Source organism: Notolepis coatsorum (assembly GCF_963971535.1).
Source record: "Notolepis coatsorum genome assembly, chromosome: 13".
Classification (NCBI taxonomy): domain Eukaryota; kingdom Metazoa; phylum Chordata; class Actinopteri; order Aulopiformes; family Paralepididae; genus Notolepis; species Notolepis coatsorum.
The window spans coordinates 57,201,860-57,226,095 of NC_140177.1; the positions used below are offsets into that span (position 1 = coordinate 57,201,860).

The 24,236-nt window shown below is 45.5% G+C and overlaps 1 protein-coding gene across 1 annotated transcript in view; it reads left to right on the top strand.

Annotated features, from left to right (window-relative positions):
- The first annotated feature begins 250 nt into the window (after positions 1-250).
- Positions 251-24,236, top strand: part of LOC311239367 (cadherin-2-like) — a 105,846-nt gene continuing 81,860 nt past the window's right edge. The window contains 2 exon segments of the mRNA XM_084327674.1: positions 251-456; positions 2,348-2,456. Of these exon segments, the coding sequence (XP_084183800.1) occupies positions 400-456; positions 2,348-2,456 (166 nt within the window). The 5' untranslated portion in view covers positions 251-399.

Below are 24,236 nucleotides of genomic sequence, written 5' to 3' on the forward strand. Positions count from 1 at the left end.
TAACTAGGTGCTCTTCTTTTTTTTTTACAATAAAAACATGTTTGTAAATAAACCACGGAAATGATAAAACTGGGAAATGATCATAATGCGGGCTCTCTAGGAAAGGCTATATCAAACAGTGAACTTGGCGGTGTGACCAGCAGGGAGAGACAGTGAGATGGGCTGTGGCCCTCGGACTCCATGCAGGGCGGGAGCAGCAGCCTCAGTACCAGGCAGGGAGTGATCTCTCAGAGCTGAGTGGAGAGTGGATACGGGAGGCTGCTGCTACATGCTGCTGCCGCCGCCGCCGCTGCCTTTGTCGTGTAGAGGGAACGTTTCGCCACCACAACCACACTGTGAAGCAGACGGATATTTATCGCGGATTCCGAGGGGAAATAATTAACAGTCACCGGCATAACCATGCACTTACACGAGGGCAGGGGTTGGCTTCTGCTGGCGTTTTTGGTCGTATTGCAGGTAACAAAAAAATATATATATAGCAATTGCGCAAACGTTTTGAGTTGAGTTGCTCCGGACAGTTGAAGTGCTTGTTTTCTAAAGATGCTATCCGCTCGTTTGAGATGTGCCTCCTGTCTGCCTGCTGCCCGCTGTCCAGTCTGTCTGCGCTCCTCTGTAGAAATCGGATAATTTCTAGCCTATATTATTTATTTAGTAGGCCTATTTATATTAAGTAGCCCGCAGTTTACACGAGGTAGCCTACATATTATTCTGCTATTTTGAATTTTGCTTGGGCTATGGTAGACTGCTGTGTAGCCTATCCAGGCGAGGATTTAAATGGTCAAGAACTAGGCTAGCAGAGATTGTTTTTGTTTTCAGATTGATTGTTTGCTAGCTGTGTGGGATTGCCGTTATGTTATTACTAGCCTAACATGACTCTGTGGAGCACGTTCATTGTGTATTGTCTATTGCTCTGAAGTTGTTGAGTATTCGTGTTTGTTTGGATACAACTAGGCTATATCACATACAGCCTACACTACAGAGCCAAACAAATGATGCTGCCTACACTAGTTTAGGATAGTTGAGCTTTAGACTAGACAGACCACATTAACATGCTCTTTCTTTTGATAATCAACCTGGCCGTTGTATATTGGAGGTAATTCCCTTGTTGTATGCAGCTGTCATCAACACGAAAGTAGCCTAGACCTACTCCGTAGGGGGCTGTAGTAATGTATTCACTGCGAAGTTAATGATTATTTTCGACACTTAAGGATGGAAAGACTATTGTAGCCTACTGTATTAATTTCCTAAGAATGATCTTATTCTGTTTCCTTCACTGTTTAATAGGCACAAGTCAGTAGCCTATCTCCAATAACTTGGATACAAGTCCACTACTTTCTGAATAATATGTTTGTCTTAAGTTAAGGTATCAAAATATAAGGCCATTTGCTACTTAAATCTGTTTAAAGGGGACATTATTCGATTTTATTATGTTGTTGTAGTAGGCTAATGTGTTGGAAAGCAGCGTTGCTCCTCCCCCTCCCTAGCGTTTTCGATTTAAATTCCACTGATTAAAAAGAATGGCAAGTGGCACGGATACCCACAATGGATGCTCTTTTTCTGTGGGACTCCACACATTTTACATTCTTTTGAGGTTGCATCTCTGCTCCTGGAGGTGGGGGAAATGCTGATGCCCACCCGGTATGCCTGAGCAGATTTGCACACGCTTGTACATAATCAGTCACCCTATTCAATCTCTGACTCAGAGTACTTTGTACTGTAGTACAATTTATTCCTCATATCATCACAAATTAGCCTATTTTGTCCAACATCACATCTGATTTTAGGATCTAATTTCAAAGCTGCTCATGGGTCCTATGCTCCCAATTTGGACTATTCCTCTGTGGCCTAAATACAAAAATAAAAGTATGTTTACTCTTGTATTTCGTTTGATAAATAGCAGACAATTGCCCTTTGAAACTTCGGCCGACTGTTTTTGTGCTTGGTTATTCAGACATTCAGAAACAAAAGGTTTTGTTCCCACAATAGTGGATTGCTAGCAGTTAGTTTTGACTGTTTCTCTGTTCCTGAACTTCAAAGTGTTTGTCCAGAGGATAGTATAGTGATCAGAAGGGCCGGCTATGAGGCATGGCTCTAACCGTAGCCTGAGCATGGGCCCCTCCAGAGGACAAATGGAGCTTGTTCTTGCCTAGCCATGCTTTTTGGCTAATGCTTAACCCTTTTGGCCTCATTATCCTAATTGCGGTCCCCGCTATAAAAACAACAGATGCTTTTGTACAACTGTTGAGGCTCCCGAACGTGACCAAGAGGTTTTGGAGGTATCGGAGTGCATTTCAGATGGTTGATTTATGACTCATTCTCATTCCTTCCCCCCACCCCCCACCCCTAGATCGCTGCAGAGGGCAGAAGCACCCATCCATGCAGGGCTGGGTTCTCTGAAGATGTATATAATGTGGTGGTACCAGACAGCACAGAGAAGGGACAGGCCCTTTTCAATGGTAAGTGTTGGAATTCTGTTAATGCTGTCCCACGCTCCACGCTTGTCATAGGATTTTATTGAGTGAGTAAGTGTGTGTTTGTGTGCGTGCGTGCATATGTGTGCATGTGTGGGTTTCACTACATGTTCAACATTGAAGGGAGGTTTGAAACAAGCATCAGAGACATATTTAAACAATTAGCTTCGGTGTAATGGAGGCTTTGTACACATGTAGTTTGGCTTGTAAGCCAACTAAAATCTGGATCGACTTAACTTGGCCTCCAACTCTGCCTCTGCCTCTTTTTTTTATTGAAGAACAAGCAGAAATATCAGCAGATTTTTTTGCTTAGCGGCTAAAACCACGAAACCATAGCTAAATAGTTTGTGTCATTATTGTTGTGTTTCCTAATATGGATGTTTACTGCAGTGCTGGCTTTAGTCATCAGAGTTAAAATAGCACAAGTGACATGTTAGCTATTTCACTAGGGACAGGTCTTCCATTGTAAAGGAAAGCAGGAGTCGCACACAACACATTTGTATTCCACGCTCATCACACCAATAACACAGAAGTCAACCAAGCTATAGAATGCTTCGTGCCAAGCACAGGAGAACACAACGATTGTTAAAGTAATTGTTTCATTTGCACAGTATACTACAGAGTCATTATTTCTGTTAGGTAGCCTTGGCTAGAAGTCTGCTGGTCCATGGTAGAACCTCAGTGGAATGTGGTCAGGGGTTGCCATGCAGTTTTATAACACCAAGCACACTCAATGGCAGTAATTCTCCCCCCAGAACAACTTAAATGTTCAGGGTTTTGTTTGCGTGGTAGTGTTTTTGTCTCAGATCCAACTCTAGTGGGCTTTGGTACTTTTTGTTTTCCCAGCACATTTCCTGTTGCAAAGACGAGCATACAAAACAGCGCTGTGATTTTGTACTAAGCCATTGCACTGCAGAAAGCATGCCCTCTTTGCAGTTATTAAATACTGTAAAAGTGAAGATGGAGCCACTTTGGAAACATTGCAGAGGTAATAAAAACTCTGGAATATATCACCAACGTGCAGATAGGGAGGTTAGAGCCTTGAGGTCATTTGGACTGGAACACATTCTCACTTGCGTTGGATTTCACAGTGTGCACCTAAAAGTCACAGGCAGCCGTTGCTGGGATTCAGGGAGACGGAAGGAGGGGGAGGCAGAGATGACTGTTTGAGAGAGAGAGAGTGTGAGGGAGAAAGGAGAAAGAGGACGAGGTGCATGGTCGGGTGGGAGGGATGAGCTTTCACTGGGCCTTACCTGCTGCACAACCTCTCGTTTGATCCTGCAGTTGATGGATCTCTCTCCCTGTTGGCTTGTGGATGAGCCGTGACTAGGGGTAATCAGGTTCCCTTTTGTTTGCCCCTTCCCTCCCTCCCCTTTTCTTTTACCCTCCCCTCCCCCAGTGGGGCTGTTGCTCCATGGAGAGTTCCTTGACAGAGAGGCACTCTTGTCATTGTAATGCAGCGTGGGGCTCTCTGCCGCGTGGGATGATGTTAATGAAACTCCGTTTGCTAATGAAAGGCTCCTGTGGCATGTTTTTGAAAGACAGAGCTCCCATGGTGTGTGTGTGTGGGGGGAGTAAAGCCCCACCATGTTTTTTTCAAATTCACGTCCACCATGCTGGTTCGAAATACTCTTGTTTTTGACCCAAGAGTTGAGTTTTTTTTCCCCTCCTTCTAACAGGATGTTCTTCTAGCCCTGTGAGATGCAGCAGAGCCTATGCTCAATGCCCCCCATGCTTTACTGCCAGGATGCCTCCCTCCATTTCATTATCATTCTTAATTGCACCCCAAGGCATTAAATACTGAATGAATGGGGAGAACTGAGTGAATCTCGCTGGAGTCATTCCTTTCAAACACACCGAAGTGTTCATGCTCAGCGCGACAGAAGCTCCTTCCCCCCCGCTAACGTCACAAAATCCAGCCACTCCGTTTCAAAATGCATGAACCCGTCCTCATTTGGAAAGCTATTAGTGAGCGGTTACTAGATGCTCTCTGCGGCACTGGGGCAGTTTTGCTCGTTTTGGAAACGGGATCTGCTTAGAATATTAATGTAATACTATCGGGCCGGCGTGTATACGGTGTCTGTAATGTGACTCCGTTGCTGTTGTGCTGTTGACCCCGAATATGTGAGGGAAGGTGTCTGGAAGGTTGGCGACTGAATATCTCAGCCCACCTTAATATTCCAAGCTCTTTTTCTTCATTGAATTGGAGCAGAATGTGCAGAATACACATCCTGCTACTGAGATCAGTAAAAGCTGGAAATGAGAGCCATTCAGATGCAATGCCTCCGATTTAAATCTAGGCCCTGTAGCTTTTGGCACAAACCTATGTCTTTAGGAGTGGTGACTTCAGTTAAAAAAAATATATATATATATATATTATTCGCCTATTTTGATTGAATTTACGTAACATTAACATTATCCATGTGACGTTGCATATCCAGTGACAAACTGCCATGGACGGTCCGGTGAATGCTCCATTGATTTTCAATAGACTTGTTCAGGTGCATTTGGACAAAGTTGGTTAGCAGTGCAGCAGACAGGAAAGCAAGGGAGGGCAATTATTTATCTATGAGTCCTCCTCTCCGGTGAGGCGTTAAGGGAGGGGGTGGTGGGGGTGGGGCCTCATTGTTTGTCAATGCAAAAACCACGTCAGGCTTAGGAGGTTTCCCACTGTCTGCCCTCTGGGGCCCCGCATGACCTTGTCTTTAAAGATTGGAATATTTGCTCAGGCCTGATAGTGAGTGAGTGGACAGGAACGACCAAACATGGTCATCCACTTCCTGCTTCTCACACCATCACGTCACTGGAATGCGGTTAGAGAAAAGGCTAAACCTTTCAAATGGTAAATAAATGCTTTCACTGAGTATTTCCTTGTTGCTTGTTTAAGTGCTCGATAGAAAGAAGAAAAAATACTCCATTTTGCTAAATGATATTTAATGTGAGGTGTAGCGGTTGTGTAATGGGATTGTGGTGGCTTTAGAGAGCCGGCGCACATTGTGCTGTTTTTTCTAAGCAGGGTTGTAAGTCAGTCTGAGCGTTATTCAGCAGAGGCTTCTGGGGCAGACCCGAATGCTTCCAAGCTTCCAAGCTTCAGTCGTTGCCATGGTAATTGATAGGAGTGGGGGGGAAGAAAACTGATACAGCAGCTGAGCAGCATAGTATCTATCACAATATGTTTGTGGCAAAATATTGTATTTTGGGCGCTAAGTATTGATATAATTTTCTTTCTTTTGCTCTAGTAAAAAATATTGAAGTGAGATGAACAGACTGAACACTTATCTTATTAAATAAAACAGAGGTTGTGTGTATATTTTTATTGCCGATGCTGACAAAGTTTTCAGTTAGGGACATAATTTGCAGTTGAAAAAAGGTAATAAATCGCAATATATTGCAATGATATCGTATCGTGACTTAGGTATTGTGATAATATTGTATCGTGGGGCCTAGCATAATCAACGCCAAATTCAGTGTTCAAATAGCCTACCTTTTTTTGCCCCTCCAAAAACAATAATTAGCCCAGGAAATAAGAATTCACTTATTGAAATAATAACATTATTCATTATGAATAAACATAATGTTCTTCTCAAACTAGGATATTTAGAATAGTCAGAAAACCTATCTACCTATTTAGCTCCTATTTAGCATTAGCTTTTTGTCCCATATGTCATTGTGCCTCCCTGTCCGCACATGGGTGATGTCTCGTTTAGGCAGAGTGTAGGCTACCCTGGCTCCAGTGTTTTCATTAACCATTTAATCCTTCCCCTTCTACAATATTGACAGACCTCTTGTCTTGAGCAATAAATGAGACCACAATATGGCTCTCTTTCTGTTATCTATAATGGGCTTTATCATGAAAGAGTCAAGTGTTTTTTTTGTGAGACGCCCGGTGGTTGATGTGGATAAAACATCTGTTTTCAGTTGATGCACCAAATAACAGAAGGAACTGGAGGACTTTTTAAAAGACAGGTCAAAGATGGATTCCAGTCTTCTTGAGTGATGGAGACGAAATGCGGACCGCTATCCATGGCTGGCAACTGTAGCCACGCAACTGCTTTACATCCCTGTCACTTCAACCCCTTCAGAGCACATTTCCCCCCTGTTGCCAAAGAATGTGGACACGTTGGTCTTTCCGTCACTCAACCTAAAGCAGGATGAACACTGATATCATTCAAAGCTCCAGGTGTGATCGTTTGTGCTTAGAACACAGAAGCTATTTTTGTTAGGTTCATGTTTTCCTTTGATTGGATATGGTTGTTTATTTAATTTCACTGCACACTTAAAGTGAAGGCACAATTTTATTTCTTGCTTTTTTCCATGTGTATTTATTGTGCCTTTATTAACTCATTCAGCGCCATAAACTGTCCCCATCTCTGCCGCTTCACGCCAGCTTAAAATGGTCATTTTCGCGGTGTTTCACGATGTTTGCAGAGCTGTGTGTTCTGTATTATAGCTGTTGAGTCAATGGTGTGGCTCATTTGACAGACACTACTTGTAGTCCAACATGGAAAAAATAGTTTGTTTCTACACACTGTAGTTTGTAGTTCATTACACGCTAAACATCGCGCATTTCCAAGATAATCCAGTCTTTTTCCATAGATCGCAAGATAGAACGCGTTATATGCAATAAGCCCAAACCGTTCTGGTTGATCCCCTGAAACCCCAAATACGACCAAATCAAAGGTATATAACATGTACACATGTATCATCAAGGGGGGGGGGGGGGGGGTCGTTTTAACTCAAAACTGTAATCGTTTTTGTCGAGCATGTTTTACGTCTGGTAAAACACAAAACTGTGATAATTAGAAAAACATGTTTCAGGTTCAGTAAAATAGACATAGAGTATACCTTACCTTAGCCAGAAGGTATTCCAAAAAGAATAATTCCAAGTGATCGCATCGACATCGCGATTACCAGTGTATATGTCTATACACGTTTTGATGGGAAATACGCTTCCGCAACGGAATTTCGAGGCGATCGCTGTGAATCTCTGTAAAAAAAAAGAAGGAAAACGTGTATCCACACCAAGCCATTCCAGTTCAAAGGTAGGCGATACTGCCACCTTGTGATATTCGATCAGCATTGCAATTCCAACGTAGGCAAACGATCCAGGAACATATAGAATGATCCGGATGATGGGTTAAAACGGGGATCAGAGGAAAAAGATCAAAGGATCAAAACCTGAGAAATCTCGGGTATGACACTGTTCCGCTGGCGAGATAACCCGAGAAATGTCGGGTCTGGCGCTGAATGAGTTAAGCCTGAAATGCCTTATTTTATTTTTGTTAATGTTAGTCCCAAGGCAACAGAAGCAAATCTGTTAATTATTTAATATTTCATGTAAAGGTCTACACTGACGAGGGCCTTACTTATTTATTTACCGTAATTCCTCTAATAGTAACCCCGGCTTGTATTTGTTTCAACTGTAGCGGGTACCAGGCTTGTATTAGGAGGAGGCCTGTATAAGAGGGAGGCCTATATTTCAAATTTTCAAACGGATCATAATGAATAAATCAACATTTTGTGTCAGTTTGAACTCAGTAAAATGTACTGGGTTCATTTATTGAAACCAAATACTGTATGAAATAGTAAACAGTGCAATTACAGGTGGTCACTGGTCATTTCAACGTTTTCAAAGTGAAATCAAGTAACTAGCTCAGTATGCAGCTCAGTATATTAGTAACCCGGCTTGTATTAGGAGGCCGGCTTATAATTGCTTAGCTCAAGAGCGCACCCGGCCATTAATAGAGACCCGGCTTGTATTTGAGACCCGGTTACTATTAGAGGAATTACGGTATTTATTTATTTAAAGCCCATTTATTTTGTGGATTAGCATACTGCTGTCAACAAATACATGCTTTTTATTTTATAGATTTTATTTGTTGGCATAGGCTGCACAGGCAATCTTTTTCATTATGCCTATGAGCAGTTTTATTATCATTTATTATATTATTGCACATTTTTGTAGCCAATTATGTCAATTTGTGCTGTCGCAAAGCTTCGAATAGTCGATGATAATTGGTGCTGAAGCTTCGAAGACCCCAAAAAAGGTATTCGGGACAGCCCTAGAGGGTTCCCTCTCTAAAACTGGGTTAATGAAAAGCCCAAAAGTCTAATTGAACTTAATACACTCTCTTATGCAGCCACAGTCTCAACCCCCACCCAACACCCCCCATCCATCTATCCTCCAAAATGTATAATTTTTTTTGCTGATTAATCGTGCTCTGGTGAGGAAAAATAACCACACTTATAGTCTACTTCAAAGCTGGTTTTAGGGCTTTTTAACGTCTATTGAGCTGAATCCAAGGAAGTTGGACTCGGAGCTGGAGAGCAGGAGCACAGGTGCCACATGTTTCATCATGGAGGCCTAGTTGAAAATAAAGTCAACACTATGAGAGAGGGACTTTGGACTTCTGTTCTTATTCTATTGTGATGAAATATAACTCCAAAAAGAGATCTCTTGGGCAAAGGAAACCACTGCACTTTCCATGAATCTGTCATCAAGTATAATTACCTCTTGTTTCTCTATTTGATTAAGGCCGACCCCCTTTGACCCCATGTGACACCAAAAACATTCCCTGAGAGAAATCCTAAATTTTGTTTTGACTGAGTCCATTTACATGTTGTTGTTCTGGTCCCCTGCTCTCCGTCAAGGCTCTTGATGCCCCCCGGCCCCCCTCCCCCTCTGTACAGCTGGGGCCACTCTCACATGTGTCGGGAGGGGGGGCCCAGTGTTTGGTCAGACGTGACCCTGCTCGACCCTCTCCTGTAAATTGGGCCAAGTGCTCAGCAACAGAGCCTCTAGAAGTAGAGATGAGGATGCTGGGGGGGCGGGGGACCTGGCAAGCGCTAGCTGAATGGAAGACCAGCCAAGGGGGGGTCGTGACCCTCGCCGGGGAGGCCCCAGATGCATGGCACCTCCTGGAGCACGTTGTCCTGGCCTACGTTAAAGGGACATCTATCATCGGGTGAAAGCAGAGGCCGTTTTCAACCTGAAGCCAGACTTATCTGATATGGATATTCTTTGTTCTCACGTGACGAGTGACAACTCATTTTGTATGTATGGCCCCCCTGTGGTACAAACTACAAGGCACATGCCTCTGGAACACTAGGCTTTTTAAAAATAATGTTGATATTTAATTTCGTCAGCGTGCAGACGATCAATAATGACACGTTGTCAGTAACTTCGCAGGAACGGGGTTGAAACGTCCTCTTCATGTTTTCTCCCACGGCGTTAATCCACAGTCACGGTTGAGCCGCATCGCCGCGGACACAGCGTGTGTTTTTAATACCTCGGTATCTGAGGCAGACGAGGTGATCACTGATGTCTGTGCCAGGCCTGAATAATTCAGTAGTCGAACACCACTTCCTTAATATTCAAATCCCTGGTGGAGAGAGAGAGACGGGACCCATAAGTACAAGAGGAGTCCGCCGTCCTCCAGTCGGAAGAGAGGAGCGCAGAGGAGCAGCGGGAGACGCAGAGAAACCCCCTGCTTTTTGTCATTAGGGGTACCGCTGCGTGCCGTTACTTCTTATCTCTTTTTCATAGTCGGACATCAAGTGCAACCCCCCCCCCCCCCACACACACACACACACACACACCACCCCTCCCTGGACGCACTTCTCCATTTGATGGGGTTCTAAATCCCCCTCTTCCTTGTTTTTAAGCCGAGGCAGCACTTCCAGCGTGAGCTTGTTTGCAAATCCAGTTCATTGCTCTCTTTCTCATTCCCCCCTCACTGTTTTCTCCCCCCCCTCTCTCTCCAGGAAGTGGATCAATAAATCCAGGGTCTTTGTTTGGTCTGATCAATGCGTTGTAATGAAGGCTGCGCTCCAATTCCCAGCTAAAGCATCGCTGGCGGGTTCGTGAGGAATCTGCTTTATTCTTTATTTTTTATGAGGCTCTATACATTTTCATTGCCCGTCACTGTTGGTTTTTCCCGGGCTACGCCGTGGCCTAGATATCCGCCGCACATCCTGCCCGGCTGATTGGATCGTGGTGGTATATGACTTCAATACTCCACCTTTGATGCAATTCTGCGTACAATATAACGGCGGAAGTGGCATTTGTCCATATTATGGGGTCAGACCGCAACTACGGTCCATGTGTCATAAGGCGCGGGGCTCCGTGGCAGTCTTAACGGCGCGGCGGTATCATAACAATGAAATAATAATGCCGTTAGTGTATTAAAGCAAGTGCGCCCGTCTGTGGCTAATTTGTGATGGGTTGCTTTTAGGACCTAACTGGGTGGCGTGACGGGAGAGGTCATATTTTATTTACGTCTGACCTTTTCTGCCAGCGCCTCCTTATCGAACAGGCTGCGTATCGTCTCCTCACGTTTGGAGGCAGACATGGACTTGTGAAAATGCCTAAATGCAGATAAAGTATTTTGTGTGGAGGGCTGACACCGCCTGCCGGGCTTCTCCTCAGCGCCTCATTTCATATCGCTCATATCAGCCTCAAGCCCTGCCCCCCCGCCTGTTGGCGCTCGGGAGTGTGTGTGTGTGTGTGTGTCTGTGTGTGTGACACTGACATTGGGCAGCAGCTAAGGTGCCTCTCTTTTGTGCCTGTGAGTGAGTGTGTGCGCGTGTGTGTTTGTCCTTGGCATATAATTAGCCTGTTCAACCCAGACAGGCTCTCCGGGCAGTGGGGGCTCCGCCGGCAGAAACCTACCGGAAGCTACAGCTGTTCCTAAGACATAATGCAGCCCAGACTGCCACTGTCAACACACCATCACAGCACTGTGTAGACCCTGGTGTGTCATCTGACTAGAACGTGTAAAATAGTTTCAATGTTGATTCGTTTTCGTTTACCCTCTCGCAGGGTATTGCATTATTGCAAATAAAATGCATTGTCTTGTTATAACTCAGTCGCAGTAGAAGCGCGGAGGCCAGGCCTCGACTGATCCTTGGTCGTGTGAAGGTTACAGGCTTTTATTGGTTTTTGGCTTTAGATCACACCTGCACCGTTCCTGTCTTGACATTGCCCGGGTTTTCGAAATTGATGTGTGTGTGTGTGCGTGCTTCAATCTAAAAGACCGTCAGAAGGGAAAAGATTAATTCTGTTTTCCTAAAACAATCCTTTCCTGTAAGCGGTCATAGCGACGCGTGAGAGAATCATTCATGTTAATTGTGGCCTGGTGTGCAGCCTGGCACTCTGGTTCAGGCGTGTTGGGTTTTATTTAACATAAAAGACATCCCGAAAGTGCAAACATGACCCCACTATGTAATGAGGTCATGTATAAATGGTGGTATTGACCCGGCTCTATATAACTAGACTAGTGTTATTCTTCACTAGTGAAACTCCAGAAAACGCCAGCGCGCACATGGCAGACAATAGATCAACACTGTGGAGTGAAATGTTTATTTTACTAAAGGGCTGATTTGTGGATTTCAGTACTTTTCTTTACACTGGCATGGGAGTGGCCCCGTTGGGCGACACAACTCCATATCTCTCTGCTAGTCCCCAGCTTTACAAAGAAAGCCCTGTTTCACAGTGTTAGTGCAGCAGTTTATTGAGCAGTATTCACCCCCCCCCCCCCTTTTTGATTGTGTCCTCCTCCGATGTACTCTTTCTCTCTCCATTGTGCTTGTTTTCCTCATTATGTTAAGCTAGCTGAGGGTGTTGTAGAGGCTAACCCTCAAATTTTCCCTGCACTGTCTCTGACACCCCTTGGCATATAAAGACCCACTCGGTGATCTGAACATAAACAACTGGGCAGTGGGCAGCCCCGCCACCTAGAAATAAGAAATAACTGACTGAGCTCTCGATAACAAGGTATGTGTTTGTGATCGTGTTCACTGTGTTTTCCGGCTGTAAAAGGTCAGTTTACGTTGGTAATGTTTAATAAACACTTGAGTAAAACAGATTTGGTCATTTTCCATAATGTTAATATCTATATCATATGACATACTGTAGATAAAAGTCTTCAAGAATGTATGTGAATATACCAAACACTGATATGGTGGAGGAACCAACGATTGGGGCTTTAAATGGCTTCCTCCCACTCCATAGGAATTTTCTACTTTCTGTCTTTCTTTCCCGCTGTCTCTCTCCCCTTCCATACTCTCTGTCCACACTTTGAAACGTCGCACTCTGGAATACATTTGACATCTTATACTACCGTGTTGGTTTTTACGCCGGGGAGTGGCCTTGGGCTGTCAAAAATGTTTGATTCTGCAGCGCTATCTCTTGCTTGTGAACAAGAGACGCTCACAGGCTCCGTAACCAGAAAGAGGGTGAGTCGAGGCAGAGCACTGTCCTCTTTTGTCTGCAGGGTCACCGAATGAAATTAATTCTCCAAATGAATATATTTATGAGACAGCTTGAGTAAATTTAGAGCAGAATGTTTAATTGAGACAGAGCTGGCTCCCGTGTTTATCCCTGTGCAACGAGTCAGTGTGTTTTCGGTCCTAATGCAAAAGCCCAGGGTCTCAGAAGACCACACTGTGCTCATGATGAGGCGACGTGAGTTGACGGCGCGCCATTATTCCTCCTGACGACAAAAGAGGAATTTGAGGCAGGGCGACATTAATTGACCCAGATACTGTAACGATGTTCACAAAGGCCAATATCCTGCTTGGGAAGAGACGGCAGCCTCCCGCGGGCCCAGCGACCGTGTTCCGGCACGCAGCTTCTATTTCAACGCACCAGCGCTTCTCTGGACGTTTGCCTCTAATGACTCGCCAGGTCCTATCCTGTGACATCCCTGCTGCAAACCCCCTCCTCCATCCCTCCCTCTCAGCTCCCCTTCCCCTCCCCCGCTCCTCCTCTACCCCTCCTTCACGTGAGCTCGAAGATGGATGAGCTCCCTGGCCTCCTTTCGAATGATTGATGTGGCTTAATTGAGTAACGCACGGACAGTAGGGAAGCGTTTTTTAGTCCCAGCGTTCTGCATTCCAAAACAGGCCCGGTTTTGTCTCTCGCGCCGACCTTGACTGCTTCATGAGCTCCGTCATGAGCATGGAGCACTATTAGAGTTGTGTTGGTAATATTTTTGATAGATGGCCCGGAGTTGTTTTGTGGAGCGGGTGTTTCTTGATATTTCCCCCATGGCAAAGTGCAGTGGAGGAGGCCTCTGTGTGCCTGAGCCCCTGGGGGGAGGCAGGATATGAGTAACGCTGACTGCCACCCGCTAGCCGCCGACCACACCGAGGGGTAGGATGCCAATACTTGGGAGCATGCAAAAGAAAAACTCATTACCTTGATTTATATCCGCTTAATCTCTTGGTTTAATCTTGGCGGTTGGAAGCTAGCACGCCGCTCACCCCACACTGCCTGCCACCCAAACCGTTGATCTGCATTACTACCCTGCTCAGGGTGATCTACCGTCACCGGGCTGCTCTTACGCCACTCGCTGTCGTCACAACAACACGGACATTATGAGTGACCCGGCAGCACTTTGCGCTCACCCTCCCCAACGTAATACTGCGGCAGTGAGCAACGCATGGCTGTGTGGCCTGCGTGGGCTTGGTTTATATTATCTCTCCCTCTGTCGATATTTACTGAGGCATTAAAGAGCGTGCAGCATGTCGCCACTTTATTTCCTGTAAGACCGCCGGCTCAGCAGGGGGTGGGTTGGAAGGGAGGGGGGGGGGCGTGTAGGGGTACTGGAGGGTGTAACTACAGCTACGAGCTGAAGGTCTGCTCAATGCTGCATGGATGTTGGTAGGCCTGTTGGTGTAACTACAGCTACGAGATGAACGTCTGCTAGGGCTGAACAATTAATCGATTTTTTTTTCTTCTTTTAAATTTATTAAACCAGGAAGTCCCATTGAGATACAAGATCGGTTTGGGAGAGGGAGCTATGGGGTTTTAGATTGTGTGTTGTGAGGTTTAGACTTCAGAGAGGGAGAGTAAAGTACAGGGAAAAAATGGTACCGTTGGGTACCGGTATCGATTCCCAGGTAAAAAGAAACATTTTCAAGCTGCATTTTACAATACACCTCTGTGGGGCTGCTTAAAAAAAATTATAATCGCAAATGTTATCGCAATCGCAATATCTGTCAGAAAAATCGCAATTAGATTATTTCCCAAAATCGTGCAGCCCTAACGTCTGCTCAATGCTCCATGGATATTGTTAGGCCTGTTGGTGTGTGTATATATAGAACAAGCCAAGCCAATGCACTGACAAATTACCCGAGTGGAAGGCGCTCAGCAGCACGCGACCAATCGAAGTGTTATCTGGAGACCGATCTCCTGCTTTTCCATAGTCGATGATGGAAGGCAATATTTCTGTTTCATATGAATCGTGGAGGATTATGAACAGCATGCATATACCCCGTGGGAGGAAATGACATGCTTACAATTAATTCATTCTTGAGTTGTTTCAATAAACTGAAGGAAACTGTTAAAGCACACTCTGAAAACAGTGCCATTTGTTGTCGCACAATCTCTTTGTGACATCTCTTCAGCAGAAGCAACACATTTCCAGGTGCTTCTCAAGACACCAACCCACCACCTCCCAGCCAAGTCCACCTGAGAGCAATGCACTCAATCTTGTATAGATTCCATGTCAGTCCTTCACTCTCACACTAAGTGCTCTAAGCACTGTGACCTTTGTAGAAGATAAGCTTCCTTCGGCTGACTTGAAGAGTTTGGAATAACGGCCTCATCCATTAATTTATGGCATTGCTAACCATATGAGGGCTATGAGCCAAGGTTATTGACCTTTCACGCCTGTCAGTAGTGATAGAAGGAGTCAGGCCCGGGAGCAAAATGAATTGGGCTTATTAAAGAACCAGGGCATTGAATCAAACCTAGGGGGCAACTTTATCCTCCATTTTTCCCCTTTCCAGAGGCAATTTAAATCATTACAGTTTTACACTGTTTTGACCAATTGTCTTCTGCCAAAGTAGAAATCGAGGGGCGCATCCAGCAGGAGTCACGCTGAATCATGATTTCCCTTCTCACGAGCGATCGGGGTGAAACGCGTGAAGCGATTGAAGGATTAACACTCGGTGGCACAATCTCATCACAGCAGCTCGTCTTGAACCGAGGTCATCATTATCGGATGCAGATGAAAGACTCGGGTGGATCCTAAATCAGGCGATCAAGGCCTCGAAGCGAAAAGAGGGGATTTGCCGCCGCTAGGGTTCATTCACAGTTAGTTCCATATTCCAGCTGCAAATCTTTCAAGTTCTCCGGGGCCTTGTATTTGCGCTTCTTGTGATTGATTTAGTTTAGTGTATTTGTTGCTGGAAGACAATGTAAGAGGGCTGAGCCGGGCCTGAACATCTGGGTTAAATGGAGTATGTAAAGAATGCTGTGTGGGCCGGGGAGCATCAGAACCAGAGGAGATTGACCACATGTTATTTCAGCTCAGTCCTCCCTCAAAGCTCCCAGTATGAAGAACTCTGTAGGAGGCAAAGGAGGCATGCATTTGTATTGGATCAACATGCTATGTTTTTTTTTCATTTATTTTTTTCAGCTTTACTATTTGTGTTTATAATCACCCATGGTCCCCAGTGTGTGGGGTTCAGCTAAAACCATTGTTATTGACTTTGGAGAAGATGATCTGAACCCGATCCTTTTGTTTATGTATTGGTACATGCACAGTGGTACATATCCTTTATTTAGATATAGGTACATGTAGTTTATTTAGATATTGGTACATATATTGTTTGCTTTATAGACGAAGGTTGCAACATAATTATGTAATGTAATGTTGTTGGCTGTGTAACGGAGAGCAGCCGCCCAGGCAGCGCAGCTCCCGACTCATTATTAATTTAATTTATTAATCCAATCCAATCCACTTTATTTATAGAGCACATTTAAAAACAACAAAGTTGAACAAAGTGCTGTACAAGTCCCACAACATAAAAAAAAATTATAAAAAAAGAAGATTTTCCTTTTGTTCAGTGATTCATACATTGACATCACATATTATGAGTGGGCTTAGCGGCACGGTGGTGTAGTGGTTAACACTATCGCCTCACAGCAAGAAGTTCCAGGGTTCGATTCCCGCTTGGGGACCAGGTTTCCATGATGCCAGGTACTCAGGTGGGGTATCTCCCAGGCCTTTCTGTGTGGAGTTTGCATGTTCTCCCCGTGCTCGCAAGGGTTTCCCCCCCGATAAGATACACCCAATGGAAAAACATGCACAACAGATCGCTAACGCTGTGGTGTCCTTGACGAAGACGGACAGGAGCACTTGGATTGGTCCCCGGGGCGCGGCTCACGTTGACGCCCTATCTGCTCCCGGCTGCCCATGGGGGGAAGGACAACGGGATGGGAAAAGTGCAGAGAGACATTTCATCTGCGACTCAGTGCATCTCGTGTGTGTGTGTTAAACTGCATGACAAATAAAGACTTCTAGTCTAACAATTATTATTATTATAGCTGTAGCCTCATTTGGAGACCAGGAAATAGATGATGCTGGCTCAGCCATCCGCTGTGGTTTTCATTCGGATTAGCTTGTTGAATCTTTCAAGTGTTTGTTTATTTGTCGCCAGATAGCCAAACCATGAGGTAAAAGGACAAATGCATTAGGGGGCTTTTGTTTGCGACCGTGGGTGTCTGTGTGTGCTCTGTGTGTGTGTTGTGTATGTATGTGTGTTTGTGTTTGTGGAATCAGAGGGGCGGGGGGGGGGGTATTTTCTTGTGTTCAAGTAGGCTAGTCATTGAGCTCACACAGAACATAAATATGATCTTTTCTGGTGGTATAGTGAAGGCATGCGTTGGAGGCAGAGGAGGAGTTAGATGGGGTGGGGGGCTATTTTGGGCCCACAAAGCCCCATTTCACAGACCTTCTTTTCGGAGGGGGGTAGTATAGACAAGTAGGTGCCAGCTGATGGGATAACGAAAACAAAGATAAGTCTCCCCTCCTGCCTTCAAATCCTCTCTGTACGTTATATGGAGGACTGGTCAGGAACATAAACCACCCGGCTGACACACCGTTATTATTCCTGTCTCATCCGTTTGTTTTAGGGCAGAATGCCTGGAGGGGAGGGGAAGGGAGGGGTGGTCCCCCCCAGCTAGTCCTTTTTTAAAGTGGACTTTATTGGAGTGGTAGAAAGACAACTGGTGAATCCATTTGTATGTGAAAGGTCGTTTTCTCACCATGTCCGACTGAGAATGTGTTGTCTAGGAGGGCTGAGTGAGGTCACAATGGCACAAACAAGTCATTGTGTTGGGAAATGGCAGTGCATTTACCAGCCCCCGTTTCTGCTGTGTAGTGTCTACCAACACCGGGGTATTGTTTGGCTTCTTTTATATGTACACTGAATAATTGCACACTTGAATAGAACCTTGATGAATGGGACGTTGCCACGCTGACAACCTGTTGTATCTTTTTTTTCATAATAATTGATAATTGATCGCACCGAATGGAAACATATAGACGTTTTTGGATTTGTGGTTTTTCTCAACATATGAAAGAAGGGACGAAAACAAGTCTTCCGTTGATTCATAGATGTCTGTGATGTCATCGTTGTGACGAAAGTCTGATGAATGCAAGATGGGGAGGACATAGAAATATCCACTCCCGCCTTTGATCTCTTTAGACTACGGATTGACATGCAAGCATGCGGTCTTACTGGCACATTGTCACGCCTGCAGCTGTGCACACACACACACACACACACACACACACACACACACACACACACACACACACACACACACACACACACACACACACACACACACAACACACATGATTCATAGCGCTGCTGAGTCAGACAAACAGGGCTGGTACTAAAGCAGGGCTGCCTAGATGAATAACAGGAGCAATATAAGGCTGGGCGCAACACTCGGCGGTGACTGGGCTGCTCTGTCTGCGCGGCTCACCCACCTGTCAGACTCCACTTGAATCACAGCGACATCACAGGCAAAGATAAAGGCTATTGCTGATTTCACGGTGGAGATAACAAACACCAAGAAAGCTGTTGTTATTCTGAGACCACAGCTCCCTCGTCCCCTCACCCCCACAACTCGTCAGAACAGGGCCATCCCTCGTCCCCTCACTCCCACACCCCGTCAGAACAGGGCCATCCCTCGTCCGTCCCCCCACCCCGTCAGAACAGGGCCATTGTGGATGTTAAAGGGGACATTCCGGATTTCTGACCCCATAGCCAATAATTTATTCTGACTGAGTCCTTTCTCAGCTCAAGCTATGCTGTGCTTCACACTTGACACCAAGCTCCAGCTTGTTAGTCAAGCATTTCACCGTAAAGTACATGTATTTTATTGTGATTTGTGACAAATAATAAACAAACTAGACAAACTTGAAACTAGTTAGCCACGAAATGAATGTAAAGTTAACATAAACATAAAGTTAAAATTTTTATGTAATTTACATAATGTAAACATAAAAAAATATACATATTTGCTTTGGGACTGCACTGTAGGTTTGTGTTGCTGTAAGCGTGGCCCCATTGCTTAGTTTAACTTGATAAGTAGTTTTTGTTAGGGATGCACCGAATATTCGGCCACCGAAAATTATCGGCCGAAAATGGTTAAAAAGGGCACTTTCGGCTTTCGGCCGAAAGGGTTTTAGCACCGAAAATATATCACAGAATGTCAAATAACAGGGTTACGTTTGTAACCTAACGTGTTGTTGTGATGACGTAATCAAAATGCGGCTACATACATAGCATGCGCAACGTGTAACGTGAGCAGCTTGGCAGCTCTTCCTGCGTTCTACAGCCTGTGATAACTCCTCTTGTCTTGGGAGTCGCGCTGTTTCTATGTAAACTCTGCGAGCAACGCATCCAATAAATGCACCTTTAACATGCTTTATATCCTCGCCATTACTATATGCCCGTCGCGGTTAAAAAACATTTTAACTAACGTTAGCGTTAAGCTAGCTAACACCGCTTCCATTCCTTTTTCACTAGTCTCTCTTAAGCTACGGTAAGAGTAAATACAACAGTCCTTCCATGTAAAATTTTATCATAAAAAAAAAACAGTCCTTCCATGTAGGCTAGAATGCCGTGAATTATGACTCAGTAACCACTACAGTAACCTCATTAAGTCTGCTATAAGCTATTCGCACCTTGGCTTTGTTCTGAATGCAAAAAATAAAAAAAAATAAAAAAATGTTTTCTTAAAAGTTGATCGTGAGTTAAAAAAAATAGTGGCGTTAATAGAATCGGGCGATAACGCATTAATACCGCGTTAACTTTGACAGCCTTAATATTTATATTAATCATTTTCAGCATTCGGTTTTCAGCCAACTGTTTCCTATTTTCGGTATTCAGTTTCGGCCAAGAATTTCCCATTTGGTGCATCCCTAGTTTTTGTGGCTAGCAAGCTGTAGCTGCAGGTGTCCAGCGTGAAGAACAACATGGATTGTGGTTGGAAAGGACTCTACTCTACCAACGGACACCACCATTGGTAAGTAGGAAATAAGGCTAGGGGTTCCAAAATTCTTAACTTGCGCTTTAAGGAGGGTGGTGTGTGTGTGTGTGCGCGGTATTAGGCGCTGGACACTGTTGACAGTTGGAACAGCATTCCATGCCACTTGGCCACACAGCTGAGGCAGTGTCTGGCCTCCCCCTCAGCCTGTCCCCTCCAATCCCAGCGTCTGATGATCTTTGGACTTTATTTATTGGTCCATCTGCAGCACGCTCGGAAAATGTGATTGCACCACCATCGATTTGTGCCTGTTTGAAATAAGGTGGTCCGGACACTGGGCACACGCACGCACGCACGCACGCACGCACGCACACACACACACACACACACACACACACACACACACACACACACACACACACACACACTGTAGTAGAGGGAGGTTGTTCCTCTCCCTCCTCTCTCTCTCTCTCCCTCTCTCACCCCATCCATTTCCTCCTCTTCCCCCCGCTGATAGTGAATCCATCCTAAGCGTTCCATATAGGGAGGCTTCCCTAGCCGCTTATCGCGCCTCGCTCCAGACCACCAATGGGACTCTAGAGCATGTGTATACGGTGCAGCTGTGCACCACTGTTAAACACCATTCTGCGAGGGATAAGTGGGGATTGGCATGTTCTCTGCCCGTCAGTGGTTTTCATCTGCTAAGAAAGAAAAAAATACACGACAGCTGGGCAGAGCTTTGGCCTATACGCCAACATCTCGTCGCACTCCTATTGGAGAGAGAGAAAGAGAGGGAGGGAGGGAGGGAGGGAGGGAGGGAGGGAGGGAGGGAGGGAGAGAGAGAGAGAGAGAAAGGGAGGGAGGGAGGGAGGGAGATAGAGGTCCACCACGGCTTCCTGATTGTGGCTTGGAGCAAAGCAAGTGTTGGCACATGTGTTATGAGTTAGCGCCGACATAACTGTTTTAAGAGTGGCCTAACGCATTAAAGATGTGTGGCTGGCTCCCCTACGTTCTATCCCTCTGCTCTGCGCGCTGTAAACACGGGGCTGTAATAGCAGGAAGGGCATACGAAGAGTAATTTATGTGCGGAGGAGAAGCCGGTGATGAGTCCTCCCCCCCAGGGATTAATGGGAGTCTCTGTCTCTGTTCAGAGGAAATATGAAAGGCCCTTTGTTGGTACAGGGGCTTTGCTGCTGCCAGCAAATAACTACCCCTGTCATATCGAAAATCCCCCAGCCTCTAAATTCATTGCCTCCACTGCCTTCCATCCTTCAACCTTGTTTTTTTCTTCTTTTTTTCCCTCAAGCCTATGCATTTTCTGCCAAACTTTGCTCATTTACGATTCCGAGCCTCACGCGCCATACGGCGGGCCCCCGGAGACACCGTCCCCCACCGTTAGTGTTCACCGCCTCCAGAGTCCCGGCCATCGAGCGAGCGGGAGACCGAAGGGGATTGCAATAGCGCGTGCAGGTGGCGATTCACACTATCACCCCCGTGATGCTACGCTTAGTGTTTTATGTCTGTTCCCATCTACTTTACCTATTCCCGACTGTTGTTGTTACGGTTGTTGTAGCCAGTAGGGATGGGTACCGAATTCGGTACTTTTGAGGTACCGAACCGAAACACGTCAGTACTACCGAGTATCGATTCAAGTGAGATACCGAGAGAGAAAAAAAATAAAAAAGTTTTTTATAATTTTTTTATATTTTTTTCTTTTTTTCTTTTCATGTCAACGTTTACACGCACAATATATGCTTACCTAGGATTTTACTTGATTCAACAACAAAGCAGTCGGAGCAATGGCAAGCCGAAAACGGTCGAAATTGTAGTTATTTGAAGTTTGGATTTTTTTTGCAACTGAGGTAGGTAAATTACATTTCTTGAGACTAAAGTACCGAAAAAAGCTACCGTTGGGTACCGGTATCGATTCACAGGTACCGGTACCGTATCGGTTCAAATGTGAAAGGTACCCATCCCTAGTAGCCAGTTAGGCTGTGCTGGTGCTGTGATTTTTCAGTGTCTGGGGGTGGGGGTGGTGGTGGTGATTGGGGGTTGTGTGTGTCAGTCTAGCCATCAAAAGCCTGAACATACCTCCCCAGGCAAGGCCAGATAAAGCAGGGTTTATCAGTGTGGGGAAGGGGCCGCCTGGCAGTTTGATGGCAGTGTGTTTCTTTCATCAGGTGACACCTTGGCCCCCTCACACCCGCTGCCTGGGACAGGAAGGTGAAAAGGCTGATAGGAGGTGTTAATTGTCGTTAAGTCACCTGCTAAAAGCAGCCTTGTCTGAATACAAGGCATGACAAAATATGTAAAAGATCAAATCTCCCTCCCTCTCCCTACTGGCTCTTCATACTATTTAAAACATGATTGTTTTTCCACTACTTCTTATTTTCCTGCGAGGATTCAAATGTGTCAGAACAGTCAGATGCTATTGTTTTCTTCTCCCCAGTCTGCCTGGCGTTGGAATTCGCTCCGCGCGCAGTCTGTTAAGCACTTCAATACAGTACAAAGATGAACGTGTTTATTCAAAATCCCCTTTTTTCAGAGGCTCCGAGCTTACCAACACTACTGAAAAGAGTTTCATTTTTTTCTCTCTCTCTTGCTACGTGTGCTGGCTTTAAAAAAAAGATTTTAGACTCGGGAATTTTCATTTCCTTGTCACTGTTTGCTCAGAGGACAAAAAATAAAGAGATACGCTTCAGTAAACGTAAACGCGTTAAAGTATAGAAACCAAACGGTGTAAAAACCGAACGCACAAATGGATCAGAGCGGCTGGACCGTGTAGTCTAAACCGTGCCTGAATATCAAAACGGCTGTTGCATACGGAGATACAAAAATAAATATGCCAAGGTCTACCCTCTGAAAAGTTATTTTTGCATTACGATACACTCTCGTTGGAGTCGCCTCTCTGTGTTTTGAACTCTCCTCGCTGTTTTGGAGTTGTTTTTGCTTTTACCCGGGAGGTGTTCCTTAGTGGAGGGAGAGAATCTATTGGCTCATTGTTGACTCCCTCCAGGGCCATCTCCAATGGATTTGACACGGATAACACTGTTGTGTTTGGAATGAACGGTGGGGGTGGGGGGGGGGGGGGGTAGACTTAATAATAGCAGGAGACCCCCAACTGAAAGAGAAGAGGGAGGATAACGTGAAAAGGAGGAGAGGAGAAAGCCTAAAATGAAGAGGGCTCAACTGGGCAAAAGCCACGGTGTTGTCAGGGGCAACTGAAGGGACTCTGTGTGTAACCTGCCTGCCCCCCCCCATCCCCCTCCCTCTCACCAGAGAGCTCGACTGCAGGGGAACATCCAGCCGTGAATACGAACCAGACACCGAAAGAGCTGAAACCAAAGACAGCAGTGCAAACGCACACATCGGGACGCCATACTACTAACTTCATAAATGTTTTATAATTCAGTTGGTCTCGACCCACCGCGGCCTGTCTGGAGCCCGAGATGGAGTAGTACTTTAATGAGCTTCATAGCTTTATGTTATTGTATGCTTTAATTGTAGTAGTGAGGAAGCCATTCGTTTGTTTAATTCACTGGGCTAGGAGTGGATGGCTGGGGTGGCATGGTGGAGGGGGGTTAATGGCCATCCACTGGAGAGGATGAGGCTGATTAGGCCTGATGGGCCTCCTGTCTCATATAACCTAATGTGGCCGTGATAGACTGAGCATTCTGGGTCGGAATACACTAGAACTATAAATCGGAGCATATTCCCCTGTCTCTAGAGTTCGTAATTGGCCATTAAGGGTCATGTTTTTGAGATGGAGGAGCCAGATGTCCCTGATGTGAGCGGGAGTCCACAGTGAACTGCGAGGACGCAGTAAAAGGGAAGAGGAGGGGGGGGGTACTGTCCCCCATTAAAGTGACCTGGGCTCGGCTGGCGGGCCCATAAAAGCCCTTTAATGTTCTTACCAGAGAAGCTCCACAGTTTGCCCCCATTTCCACAGCCGTAAAAGCACAAAAAAAGGGGTCTGAATTCCCCTAGAATTCTGTGGTATCGCAGCTCTCGGCACCAGCTGTCCACTCGCGTTTAAATCTGACGCGTAGGCGCCGACCCCCATCCAGTTTGGTGTGTTGCCATATGTATCATTGATCTGAAACGGATGGCTCCCGCTGGCCTCCTCCCACTGCTGCCTCCTCCAACGAGTCCCCAGACTGATGGAGTGGGACATATGCAAGGACAACATTAAGGGTTCCAGTATTTGGTGTAATATCATACGGCCCTGGTGATGTTATCGTGATTGATTTATGGTGCCCAATGGGGTTTCTCATATTACCACTCGGCGCTCCTCCCTCCGTCCACGGCAAAACCAAATTATGTTCTTGTTCTTCTTATTTGTTATGTTCTTTTTTGAACATGTTTTTATGTTTAATACATAAAAATTTTCCATTTCAACTGTTTCTTTCAAGTTGAAGTGTCATACGGACGTGTTGGCACTCCTCTCTCTCCCAACACACTGTCTCCTG